This window comes from Erinaceus europaeus, chromosome 12 (genome assembly GCF_950295315.1).
Source record: "Erinaceus europaeus chromosome 12, mEriEur2.1, whole genome shotgun sequence".
Taxonomy (NCBI): domain Eukaryota; kingdom Metazoa; phylum Chordata; class Mammalia; order Eulipotyphla; family Erinaceidae; genus Erinaceus; species Erinaceus europaeus.
Window position 1 is genome coordinate 102,379,679 of NC_080173.1, and position 13,077 is coordinate 102,392,755.

Sequence of the window (13,077 nt, forward strand, 5' to 3'; positions counted from 1 at the left end):
CATCGTGGCCTCTGTCTCTCCTCCATCATGGCCTCTGTCTCTCCTCCATCGTGGCCTCTGTCTCTCCTCCATCATGGCCTCTGTCTCTCCTCCATCATGGCCTCTGTCTCTCCTCCATCGTGGCCTCTGTCTCTCCTCCATCGTGGCCTCTGTCTCTCCTCCATCATGGCCTCTGTCTCTCCTCCATCATGGCCTCTGTCTCTCCTCCATCGTGGCCTCTGTCTCTCCTCCATCGTGGCCTCTGTCTCTCCTCCATCATGGCCTCTGTCTCTCCTCCATCATGGCCTCTGTCTCTCCTCCATCGTGGCCTCTGTCTCTCCTCCATCGTGGCCTCTGTCTCTCCTCCATCGTGGCCTCTGTCTCTCCTCCATCATGGCCTCTGTCTCTCCTCCATCGTGGCCTCTGTCTCTCCTCCATCATGGCCTCTGTCTCTCCTCCATCGTGGCCTCTGTCTCTCCTCCATCGTGGCCTCTGTCTCTCCTCCACCATGGCCTCTGTCTCTCCTCCACCATGGCCTCTGTCTCTCCTCCACCGTGGCCTCTGTCTCCTCCATCATGGCCTCTGTCTCTCCTCTGTCGTGGCCTCTGTCTCTCCTCCATCATGGCCTCTGTCTCTCCTCCATCGTGGCCTCTGTCTCTCCTCCATCATAGCCTCTGTCTCTCCTCCATCATAGCCTCTGTCTCTCCTCCATCGTGGCCTCTGTCTCTCCTCCATCATGGCCTCTGTCTCTCCTCCATCGTGGCCTCTGTCTCTCCTCCATCGTGGCCTCTGTCTCTCCTCCATCATGGCCTCTGTCTCTCCTCCATCGTGGCCTCTGTCTCTCCTCCATCGTGGCCTCTGTCTCTCCTCCATCGTGGCCTCTGTCTCTCCTCCACCATGGCCTCTGTCTCTCCTCCACCATGGCCTCTGTCTCTCCTCCACCGTGGCCTCTGTCTCCTCCATCATGGCCTCTGTCTCTCCTCTGTCGTGGCCTCTGTCTCTCCTCCATCGTGGCCTCTGTCTCCTCCATCATGGCCTCTGTCTCTCCTCCATTGTGGCCTCTGTCTCTCCTCCATCATAGCCTCTGTCTCTCCTCCATCATGGCCTGTGTCTCTCCTCCATCATGGCCTCTGTCTCTCCTCCATCGTGGCCTCTGTCTCTCCTCCATCGTGGCCTCTGTCTCTCCTCCATCATGGCCTCTGTCTCTCCTCCATCGTGGCCTCTGTCTCTCCTCCACCATGGCCTCTGTCTCTCCTCCACCGTGGCCTCTGTCTCCTCCATCATGGCCTCTGTCTCTCCTCCGTCGTGGCCTCTGTCTCTCCTCCATCATGGCCTCTGTCTCTCCTCCGTCGTGGCCTCTGTCTCTCCTCCATCATAGCCTCTGTCTCTCCTCCATCGTGGCCTCTGTATCTCCTCCATCATAGCCTCTGTCTCTCCTCCATCGTGGCCTCTGTCTCTCCTCCATCATGGCCTCTGTCTCTCCTCCATCGTGGCCTCTGTCTCTCCTCCATCATGGCCTCTGTCTCTCCTCCATCGTGGCCTCTGTCTCTCCTCCATCGTGGCCTCTGTCTCTCCTTCATCATGGCCTCTGTCTCTCCTCCACCGTGGCCTCTGTCTCTCCTCCGTCGTGGCCTCTGTCTCTCCTCCACCATGGCCTCTGTCTCTCCTCCATCGTGGCCTCTGTCTCTCCTCCATCATGGCCTCTGTCTCTCCTCCATCGTGGCCTCTGTCTCTCCTCCATCATGGCCTCTGTCTCTCCTCCATCGTGGCCTCTGTCTCTCCTCCACCATGGCCTCTGTCTCTCCTCCATCGTGGCCTCTGTCTCTCCTCCATCATGGCCTCTGTCTCTCCTCCATCATGGCCTCTGTCTCTCCTCCATCATGGCCTCTGTCTCTCCTCCATCGTGGCCTCTGTCTCTCCTCCATCATGGCCTCTGTCTCTCCTCCATCGTGGCCTCTGTCTCTCCTCCATCATGGCCTCTGTCTCTCCTCCATCGTGGCCTCTGTCTCTCCTCCACCATGGCCTCTGTCTCTCCTCCGTCGTGGCCTCTGTCTCTCCTCCATCATAGCCTCTGTCTCTCCTCCATCGTGGCCTCTGTCTCTCCTCCACCATGGCCTCTGTCTCTCCTCCACCATGGCCTCTGTCTCTCCTCCGTCGTGGCCTCTGTCTCTCCTCCATCATGGCCTCTGTCTCTCCTCCATCGTGGCCTCTGTCTCTCCTCCACCATGGCCTCTGTCTCTCCTCCATCATGGCCTCTGTCTCTCCTCCATCATGGCCTCTGTCTCTCCTCCACCATGGCCTCTGTCTCTCCTCCACCATGGCCTCTGTCTCTCCTCCATCGTGGCCTCTGTCTCTCCTCCACCATGGCCTCTGTCTCTCCTCCATCGTGGCCTCTGTCTCTCCTCCATCGTGGCCTCTGTCTCTCCTCCACCGTGGCCTCTGTCTCTCCTCCACCATGGCCTCTGTCTCTCCTCCATCATGGCCTCTGTCTCTCCTCCATCGTGGCCTCTGTCTCTCCTTCATCATGGCCTCTGTCTCTCCTGCATCATGGCCTCTGTCTCTCCTCCATCGTGGCCTCTGTCTCTCCTCCGTCGTGGCCTCTGTCTCTCCTCCATCGTGGCCTCTGTCTCTCCTCCATCATGGCCTCTGTCTCTCCTCCATCATGGCCTCTGTCTCTCCTCCATCGTGGCCTCTGTCTCTCCTCCATCATGGCCTCTGTCTCTCCTCCATCGTGGCCTCTGTCTCTCCTCCATCATGGCCTCTGTCTCTCCTCCATCATGGCCTCTGTCTCTCCTCCATCGTGGCCTCTGTCTCTCCTCCACCGTGGCCTCTGTCTCTCCTCCATCGTGGCCTCTGTCTCTCCTCCACCGTGGCCTCTGTCTCTCCTCCATCGTGGCCTCTGTCTCTCCTCCATCGTGGCCTCTGTCTCTCCTCCATCATGGCCTCTGTCTCTCCTCCATCGTGGCCTCTGTCTCTCCTCCATCATGGCCTCTGTCTCTCCTCCATCGTGGCCTCTGTCTCTCCTCCATCATGGCCTCTGTCTCTCCTCCATCGTGGCCTCTGTCTCTCCTCCATCATGGCCTCTGTCTCTCCTCCATCGTGGCCTCTGTCTCTCCTCCATCGTGGCCTCTGTCTCTCCTCCATCGTGGCCTCTGTCTCTCCTCCACCATGGCCTCTGTCTCTCCTCCACCATGGCCTCTGTCTCTCCTCCACCGTGGCCTCTGTCTCCTCCATCATGGCCTCTGTCTCTCCTCTGTCGTGGCCTCTGTCTCTCCTCCATCGTGGCCTCTGTCTCCTCCACCATGGCCTCTGTCTCTCCTCCATCGTGGCCTCTGTCTCTCCTCCATCATGGCCTCTGTCTCTCCTCCATCATGGCCTCTGTCTCCTCCATCATGGCCTCTGTCTCTCCTCCATCATGGCCTCTGTCTCTCCTCCATCATGGCCTCTGTCTCTCCTCCGTCGTGGCCTCTGTCTCTCCTCCATCATGGCCTCTGTCTCTCCCCCATCATGGCCTCTGTCTCTCCCCCATCATGGCCTCTGTCTCTCCCCCATCATGGCCTCTGTCTCTCCTCCATGGTGGCCTCTGTCTCTCCCCCATCGTGGCCTCTGTCTCTCCTCCATCATGGCCTCTGTCTCTCCTCCATCATGGCCTCTGTCTCTCCCCCATCGTGGCCTCTGTCTCTCCCCCGTCGTGGCCTCTGTCTCTCCTCCGTCGTGGCCTCTGTCTCTCCTCCATCATGGCCTCTGTCTCTCCTCCACCATGGCCTCTGTCTCTCCTCCACCATGGCCTCTGTCTCTCCTCCGTCGTGGCCTCTGTCTCTCCTCCATCATGGCCTCTGTCTCCTCCACCTTGGCCTCTGTCTCTACCCTAGGCCACCCCCCTCATGGGCAGCAGGCAGCAGCCTGCAGTCATGGCACAGAACCTTTCTTGTCTTTTTATTTTTTATCCTTATGTATTTATTGGATGATGACAGCCAGAAATTGAGAGGGAAGGGGGTGACAGAGAGGGAAAGAGTCACCTGCTGCCCTGCTTCATGATTTGCAGTTTTCCCCTTGCAGATGTGGACAAGGGGCTATACCCTGGTTCCTTGCACATTGCAACATGTGTGCCCAGCCAGGTGTGCCACCACCCACCCTCCCCCCTTTTTAATTCTTTTTATTTTTTTGGCTTCCAGGTTTATAGCTAGGGTTTGGTGCCACATGGTAAATCTACCCCTTCTGGAGGCCATTTTTTTCCCATTTACTAGACAGGACAGAGAAAAATTGAGAGAGGAGGAGAAGTAGAGAGGGAGTGAGGAGGGGGAGGTAGAGAGGGAGAGAGAGAAAGACACACCTGCTGGTCTGCTTCACCACTCATGAAGTGTCCTCCCTGCAAGTGGGGAGCAGGGTCTGGAACCTGGGTCCTTTCGTACTATAATGTGTACCTGACAAGGTGCACCAGCACCCAGCCCCCGCCTTCCTTTTATCTGGGTGGGCAGGGACATGGAGAGTCCCTCCTTCCCATCAGCCTCCTGGGTGCTGCTCAAGTAACAAGCCACGCTGGGCCAGTCACTAGCTGCTGAAGCGTGCATCTGCTGGCTGGCATTCTTCATGTTAGAGGCTTCTGCTTCCTCTGCATCCTGCAGGGGCCAGGGGAGGCCTGACTGTCTGAACACAGTCTGGGTCCTGTCAGGAAGAGGAGCAGGAGCTGTGGGTGCTGGGCAAACAGTGTCTGCTCTGTCATTTATTGATGCCCCTGACCTGGAGGCCCAGGAAGCAGAAGGTTGCTGATGAGCTTTGGCCCAGAGTGCCCTCCCTCAGGGACGGTGTCAGCCACGCCCAAGCCCAGCGCCCCTCTGTGTGGCTAGTCTGCTGCTGAGAGTGACAATCCTGTGCTGTGTGTGGCTGCTGGCAAGGCAGTGAGGGCTCTCGCCTGGCACCCACCAGCTTTTGCCTGGGGCCAGAAGAAGGTGGCTGAGTGTGTCCACAATGTTTGAAAACGCCAAACTTCATTGTATGCCCTGCAGCCCTTGATTAACTGATGCCTCATTTTTCTCCTGTCTCTCCCTGCTAGGCACACTGCCTATTAGACTGGAGCTAGTTGCATGAAATTGCCGTTTTTAGCATCAAAAATAGGCGAGTAGCAGTGTTCAGGAGGGCTCATTAACAATAGCTTCTGGGGAGTCCGGTGGTAGCGCAGTGAGTTGAGCGCAGGTGGCGCAAAACACAAGGACCAGAGTAAGGATCCCAGTTCGAGTCCCCGGCTCCCCGCCTGCAGGAGAGTTGCTTCACAGGTGGTGAAGCAGGTCTACAGGTGTCTGTCTTTCTCTCCCCCTCTCTGTCTTCCCCTCCTCTCTCTATTTCTCTGTCTTATTCAACAATGATGACATCAATAACAACAATAATAATAGCCACAACAATAAATAAATATTTTTTTTTAAAGTAGCTTCTGAGCCCACAGCCCTGCGTGGTGGGTACTGCACCCTCGCCTTGTTCAGAAAGGCCACACAGTGAGGCTGGGAACTCGGCCTTCAGCTGTCACCCCTGCACTGTCCAGGCTGCATGCCTCTGTTGGAAGCTGTCTACAACTAGCCATCAGCGGCTCAGCCTGCTGGCATTAGGACGTGATGTGACACCTTTGAAAGCATCTTTCATAGAGCAAACCAGTGGTCCTGGAGGAGGCATGCTGGGGCTCACATGGAGTGGCTCCAACCAGGGGTAAACCTCCGACCCTCCCTCGCCAGTTCTAGGGACTGCACGACTCAGAAAGAGGCATCGGAATATTCTGGTACAAACATTCATTTATTAGGAGAAGAGTACAGGTTTTTATAGTTAAACAAAACATTGTTCACATATGTTAGAAATTACAGGTTTCTTAAAGGTCAGCTTGCCCTCGTGGTAGGGGGCTGGTATGACAAGAATTGATGAGAAACATATAGGTCAAAAACTATTAGTCTCCATGACGCAGGCAGGTTAATTATCCAAAGGCATTTGAGAGAAGCATAGGGGTTAAACCAGTAAGGTGAGATGGAGAGAAGATAAACAGGACTTGATGTAAATCACAGATACCAAAGGACACAAGGAAACAGAAGTTGGGCTTTTCACTGTCTGGTGTTGGGGTGTGTGATAGAGTGTGTTCTCCTTTGTGATCAAAGGGTGAAGTGGCTGTGTGAACTTTGAGTGAACCCTCAAGCAGGCAGCCATTTGGCCTGTTAGCAGGGGAGAACTGAGTGTGAGAGGCCTGTAGGCTTTCTGTGAGCTTGAGAGACTAACAAGGAGAAACTGAGTCTGGGAGACGTTTCCCTCTTGGCTCATCTCTCTGAGGAGAGAGGCTCACCAGTGGGGTGTCTTTCCAGACCTCCATCCACGGATGGGAGAGGAGAGCTCCCCTAAGCTCTACCAAGCTTTCACCTAGTCCCACAGAGGCACAGTGGATAAAGCATCAGACTCTCAGGCATGAGGTCCCAAGTTCAAACCTGGCAGCACATGTACCAGAGTGATGTGTGGTTCTTTCTCTCCTCTCTTTCTCATTAATAAGTCTTTTATAAAAAGACCTACAGAGAGAATATCTTCTTAAGAACAAAGACCACCTACATTGTGTGTAGGTATGAAAATATTCCTAAAATCTGGCAAGTTTGTGGAACAATATAAAATCACTAGTGGGAGTCGGCGATAGCAACAGCGGGTTGAGCACAGGTGGCGCAAAGCACAAGGACCGGCGTGAGGATCCTGGTTTGAGCCCCCGGCTCCCCACCTGCAGGGGAGTCGCTTCACAGGCGGTGAAGCAGGTCTGCAGGTGTCTGTCTGTCTCTCTGTCTTCCCCTCCTCTCTGCATTTCTCTCTGTCCTATCCAACAAGGAACAACATCAACAATGGCAATAATAACTACAACAATAAGGCAACAAGAAAGAGTAAATATTTTAAAAACTTATAAAATCACTGGTAACGTGGAGGAGGAGGAAGGGGAGGAGAAGGAAGAGGAGGAGGGAGTGAGGGGCTATGGTTTCTGTATTCATTTCCTTAGGACTTGGCAACACTTCAGCATAAACTTGGTAACTTAAAATGACATGACGAAGCCTTTCCTCTCAGTTCTGGAGGTCCGGGCAGGGCCACACTGCCCCTGACAGCTCAGAGGGAGACGCTTGCCTGGTAGCTTCCGCTGGTCCTGGGGGTGAGGGTGAGGCATCCCAGCCTCTTTCTTGGCTTCTCTCTGCTTCCCGTCCGTCTGCTGCAGGCACTCTCATTCGATTTAGGACTCAGCCCCATGGAGTCTTGAGGCCCTTAGTTAATTGTGTGTGTGAAGAGCCTATGGTCACATTCTGAGGTTCTGGGAACCCTGGCTTTGAGGCGATGGATGTGGGTGGGGAGCTACTATTCAGCCCACTGTCGAATGCTTAAGTAGAGTCTGAAGAAATGTAAGGCCCTAGTTTGGAGCTGGGTGGTGGCCTGACGTCTGGGCCTTGCACCTTATCTGCCCACCCCTGGCCCCCGCAGGGTCTGCAGCCCTCCGGGTACCACGTTCTCAGGCAGCACCCGCTCTCCCTGTACCATGTGCAGGGCTTTGTGCTTACTTTGGGGAGATGCTGTAGTGAGTGGAGACCTTACCCACTGAGCCATCTCCCAGATGTTTGTTTCTGGGGTTGGAGAACCAGAGCATCGCTGGTACACATGGTGCTGGGAATCAAACTCAGGACCTCACACTTTAGAGCTCAGTACTTTATTCACTAAGCCACTTCCCGGGACTAAATGGAAATTCCACAGCTGTGGAATATGTAACCAAAAACCTAAAATAACGAGGCAGAAGAACAGAGGTGACAGAAGAGTCCCCGAGCACAGAAACAACGGGGCACTGCAGGGACGGCTCAGCAGGTGAGGCGCCAGCTTTTTCATGGCCGACACCACAAGGGAGCTGTTATAGCAGGAGAAGCAGCTGTGGTGCCTCAGTGTGTTTAAAGGAAGGAAGTGCCCAGTTCTGCAAAGTAAAGGTGTAGACACATACAGACATAAACAGCGGATCAAGGACCAGGAGGTAGTTCACCTGACTTTCCCGCCAGAGACCTGCCTTGTAGATCACAGACATGGCCCCTGATAGTTCTGTAGGTCAGAGCTGAGCAGTGGTCTCATGCTTCTCCGATGTAAATACGATCGTTTAAAAGTTGAGAAGGCTCATCGGCGTCATAGGAACCCAGGGCAGAAGAGGGTGAAACTGAAAAGTACTCAGGAGGATAACGGCTGGAAATCTCCCAAGTTTGGGGAGAGGTTTGAGCCTATAGATCTGAGACTGAGAAATTCATAGCAGGACATTTCATGATCAGCATTCTCAAGAATAAAGACAAAGGAGGTTCTTTGAAAAAAAAAACAAAACTTTATTTATTTATTTGATGGAGACAGCCAGAAATTGAGAGAAGGAGATAGAGAGGGAGAGAGACAGACCTGGTTGAGTGCACATTATAATGTGCAAGGACACAGGTTCAAGCCCCTGGTCCCCACCAGCAGGGGGGAAGCTTTGTGAGTGGTGAAGCAGGGCTGCAGGTGTCTGTCTCCCTCTCTATCTCCTCCTTCCTCTCAATTTCTCTCTGTGTCCATCCAACAATAAATAAGCCCTGCTTCACCACTGTCTGGCTGTCTCTATCCAATAAGTAAATATGACAATAAAAAAATTAAGTGAATAAATCTTTTTTTTTAAAGATAAAGTCAGTGCCCATGGACTCAAAGCTGTATGTGCATGCATGGTCTGATGAATAGAACAACTGCTAAAAAAACAGACCAAGAAATAAACAGACACAAAAAAAAACAGCCCAGCCCATGACTAATAAACAATCCACAGAAGACAGAGAGCGAGACAGGAACAGAAGAGGCTGGTGCCTGAGCCCCACTCCTCGCCGAGTCGGCACCTCCGGCCGTGGTGGCAGGCCTGCGGGCTCTGACCGCCCGCTTCTGGGGGTGCCAGCAGGCAGTCCAGTTCAGACCGCTCTTCCTCCTGCTGACAGTGCTGCGTGCCAGTGCCCGGGCCCCAGGTCCAGGTAGAGGGACGCACACGTGCTCCAGCCACGGAAGTCGTGGGAGGGCGGAGGGGTGTGGGTGCTGAGTGACCAGCGGCCACGTGGGAGTGCAGAGCAGGGTCAGCACTGGTGCCCCAGCTGCAGGCAGAGCACAGCCCAGCCCTTGGCAAGCCCTGGAGGTGGCTGCATGCTGTGCCCGTGCTGACTTTGGCTTCTCCCTTCCTCCTGCAGGCTCTCGCCGGTCCTCAGGGTGCCCGCAGGGATGGGCGGAGCCCTCCTGGGCCGAGGCGCTTCCCGGTGGCCTGGGTCTAGGTAGAGCGGCGGGAGGATGCACCTGTCGGCCGTGCTCAACGCCCTGCTGGTGTCGGTGCTGGCCGCCGTCCTGTGGAAGCACGTGCGGCTTCGAGAGCACGTGGCCGGCCTGGAGGAGCAGCTGGCCCTGGGCCACCGGGCGGCCGAGCCCACGCATGGGCCGCGGACTGACTACCAGAGGGCGCTGAAGCTGCTGCTGGAGGGCGGCACGCACATGGTGTGCACGGGCCGCACGCACACAGACCGCATCTGCCGCTTCAAGGGGCTGTGCTACTCCAGCGAGGCCCAGGAGTTCCTCTTCTTCCACGGCAATGGCTCCGTCATGCTGCCCAACCTGGGGTCCCGGCGCTTCCAGCCGGCCCTGCTCGACCTGTCCACCGTGGAGGACCACAACACGCAGTACTTCAACTTCGTGGAGCTGCCGGCCGCCGCCCTGCGCTTCATGCCCAAGCCCGTGTTCGTGCCGGACGTGGCCCTCATCGCCAACCGCTTCAATCCCGACAACCTCATGCACGTCTTCCACGACGACCTGCTGCCTCTCTTCTACACGCTGCGCCAGTTCCCGGGCCTGGCCCAGGAGGCCCGGCTCTTCTTCATGGAGGGCTGGGGCGAGGGCGCACACTTCCAGCTCTACAAGCTGCTCAGCCCCAAGCAGCCGCTGCTGCGGGCCCAGCTGGGCACCCTGGGCCGCCTGCTCTGCTTCTCCCACGCATTCGTGGGCCTCTCCAAGGTCACCACCTGGTACCAGTACGGCTTCGTGCAGCCCCAGGGCCCCAAGGCCAACATCCTCGTGTCCGGCAACGAGATCCGCAGGTTTGCCCGCTTCATGATGGAGCGGCTGAACGTGAGTCGCGCCGGGGCCCCGTTGGGCGAGGACTACATCCTGGTCTTCAGCCGCACCCAGAACAGACTCATCCTGAACGAGGCTGAGCTGCTTCTGACCCTGGCCCAGGAGTTCCAGATGAAGACGGTGACCGTGTCCCTAGAGGACCACGCCTTCGCCGATGTGGTGCGGCTGGTCAGCAACGCCTCCATGCTGGTCAGCGTGCATGGCGCCCAGCTGGTCACTGCGCTCTTCCTGCCCCGAGGGGCCGCCGTGGTGGAGCTCTTCCCCTACGCCGTCAACCCTGACCACTATACCCCCTACAAGACGCTGGCCACGCTGCCAGGCATGGACCTCCAGTATGTGTCCTGGCGCAACACTGTGCCGGAGAACACGGTGACCCACCCCGAGCGGCCGTGGGACCAGGGCGGCATCGCCCACCTCGACCGGGCCGAGCAGGCCCGCATCCTGCAGAGCCAGGAGGTGCCTCGGCACCTGTGCTGCCGGAACCCCGAGTGGCTTTTCCGCATTTACCAGGACACCAGGGTGGACATCCCGTCCCTCATCCACAGCATCCGGCAAGTGGTGAAGGGCCGGCCGGGACCCCAGAGGCAGCGGTGGACGGTCGGCCTGTACCCCGGCAAGGTGCGGGAGGCGCGGTGCCGGGCGTCGGTGCGGGGTGCCTCGGAGGCCCGCCTCACCGTCTCCTGGCAGATGCCCTGGAACCTCAAGTACCTGAAGGTGAGAGAGGTCAAGTACGAGGTGTGGATCCAGGAGCAGGGGGAGAACACCTACGTGCCTTACATGCTGGCCCTGCAGAACCACACCTTCACCGACAACATCAAGCCCTTCACCACCTACCTGGTGTGGGTGCGCTGCATCTTCAACAAGACCCTGCAGGGACCCTTCGCTGACGTGCTGGTGTGCAACACGTAGCCGGCGGAGCTCAGCTCGGCCCCCGCGGCAGCTTCTCACGCCCCGCCGTGTTTGAGTGGGCCCACCCGTGCCCGTGCCCGTGCCCTGCTCGAGTCTGGGGTCGGCGCCGGCAGAATCCTCTGGGCACAGAGCCACGGGCCCCAGCGGCCTCCTCTCATCCCATGCACCTGCATCTGTAACCTCGGAGAGGGTCCTCGGAGTGGAGGAAGCTAGAGGCCCAGGGATCCTTTTGACCGAGGGGCCACACTGTCTCACCCCTCCTAGTCTTCCTGGCTTCTGGGAGTTGAACGTCTCCTGAGGTTGTCTGGGTGGGTGGTTCACCAGCTTCTGTCATCACAAAATCCACCTGTGGCCCTGTGACTAGTGTGTTTGGAGCATTCATTAAATGACTATAAAGATCTTGGGCTTGTCTGTTTTTTAAGGTGCATTTATTCACTTGTTTATTTTTAGAGGCTGAGATGTCAAGGCAGCACTGAGCTCTGGATCAAGGTGGTGCCACAGATTGAACTTGGGGCCTCCCGGGCCTTGGGCACACAACCCTCTCAGCCAGCATTTTGAGCTGTCTCCCCAGCCCATGTGTGTGTGTGTGTGTGTGTTTATATGCTTTTTTTTTTTTTGGTCAATCCTGGGACTTGGTTGCTCTAAGAGGAGTCCAGGCTCAAACCTGGGTAACCATGGGTGAAGCAGTGATGCTGTCGGACCAGCTCCTGGTGACTAACCATGGGTGAAGCAGTGATGCTGTCGGACCAGCTCCTGGTGACTAACCATGGGTGAAGCAGTGATGCTGTCAGACCAGCTCCTGGTGACTAACCATGGGTGAAGCAGTGATGCTGTCGGACCAGCTCCTGGCGACTGACTGCACTGTGTGTGTGCGGGGGGGTGACAGTCAGTGCTCAGGTGCCCTTCATCCAGGTTGTCGGCCAACGTGATGTGGCAGAGAAAGCCAGGAGTGTTTCAGAGCTGGGCAGGCTGGCTGGGGTTCACCTTGGCTGCTGGTTTAATGTCCTTTCTGTCAGTGGGATGAAGGCACAGGAGAGGGAGGAGCAGGGGTGGTGAGGAAGCTTTGGCTTGGGCTCTGTCTCAGGCTCAGCTAGAGGTTCACACTCGCAAAGCCACAGGAGGCCACAGCTAGTGGCCATCCACCCAGGAGAGGAGCCGTGTGGGCTGTGAGATGGGGGGTCTTGCTAGGAAGTGAATCAGGAGCTCAAGTCAAAGGAGCCTCCCTGGAGAGGCGGGCAGGCTGGGCACAGGCCACAGGAGCCTTCCTGGAGAGGCGGGCAGGCTGGGCACAGAATGAAGCTCAAGCCTTTTTTTGCAGCAAATAGAATACGAGGAGGGGTGTGTTGTCCAGCGATGAGGTCGCTGTCCTCCAACACTGCTGCCTTCCGGTGTGGAACAGAAACTCTGGTTAAAAGGAGAGACTCAGTCACACTCAGCTACCATCAGTGATGGTGACAATGTCCTGGATCACAGATAGTCACTGGGAGGGGTGGGGACATCCTAAGAAATTAAACATATTCCCATATGGGCATGCAGTGCACTCCTGGGCTGTACTCAGAGAAATGGAAAGCAGTGGCATTGCAGAATCCTATGCGTGTTCCAGACCAGCTCTATTGTGCCGGCCCCAAACTAGACGGGACCCACGTGTTCCCCAGTGGGTGACTCTGAGCCGAGATTCATCTGCAGCACGAGTGACCCTCAGCTGCTGTACACCCAGCAGCTTGGACGAATCTCGAGCGTGTTGTGCTAACAGGGTTCCATCCTGCCCTCCCTGGGCAGACACCCTCACCATGTGTCCTGGAACCCCCCCTCCCCAGAGACCTGCCCCACTAGGGACAGACAGAGACAGGCTGGGGGTGTGGATCCACCTGCCAACACCCGTGTCCAGTGGAGAAGCAATGACAGAAGCCAGAACTCCCACCTTCTGCTCCCCATAAAGATCTTTGGTCCAGACTCCCAGAGGGGGAAAAGTGACAGGGGAAGATGACCAGAGGGCTCTGAACTCTTGATTCCATGAGGACCCAGAGAAAGAAGAGGAAAAAGGGA

General features: G+C 56.6%; 1 protein-coding gene and 1 non-coding gene across 2 annotated transcripts in view; both read left to right on the top strand.

The window, feature by feature from the left end:
- Positions 1-9,225, top strand: part of LOC103126628 (uncharacterized) — a 28,635-nt gene extending 19,410 nt beyond the window's left edge. Inside the window, exon 3 of the transcript XR_009553265.1 lies at positions 9,192-9,225. This is a non-coding gene — a transcript (uncharacterized LOC103126628). The remainder of the gene's footprint in view (positions 1-9,191) is intronic.
- A 27-nt stretch (positions 9,226-9,252) lies between these two features.
- POMGNT2 (protein O-linked mannose N-acetylglucosaminyltransferase 2 (beta 1,4-)) lies at positions 9,253-11,429 on the top strand. The gene has a single exon (XM_060204882.1). The coding sequence runs from the start codon at positions 9,289-9,291 to the stop codon at positions 11,029-11,031; it is 1,743 nt and encodes a 580-aa protein (XP_060060865.1). The 5' UTR covers positions 9,253-9,288; the 3' UTR covers positions 11,032-11,429.
- Positions 11,430-13,077: the final 1,648 nt, after the last annotated feature.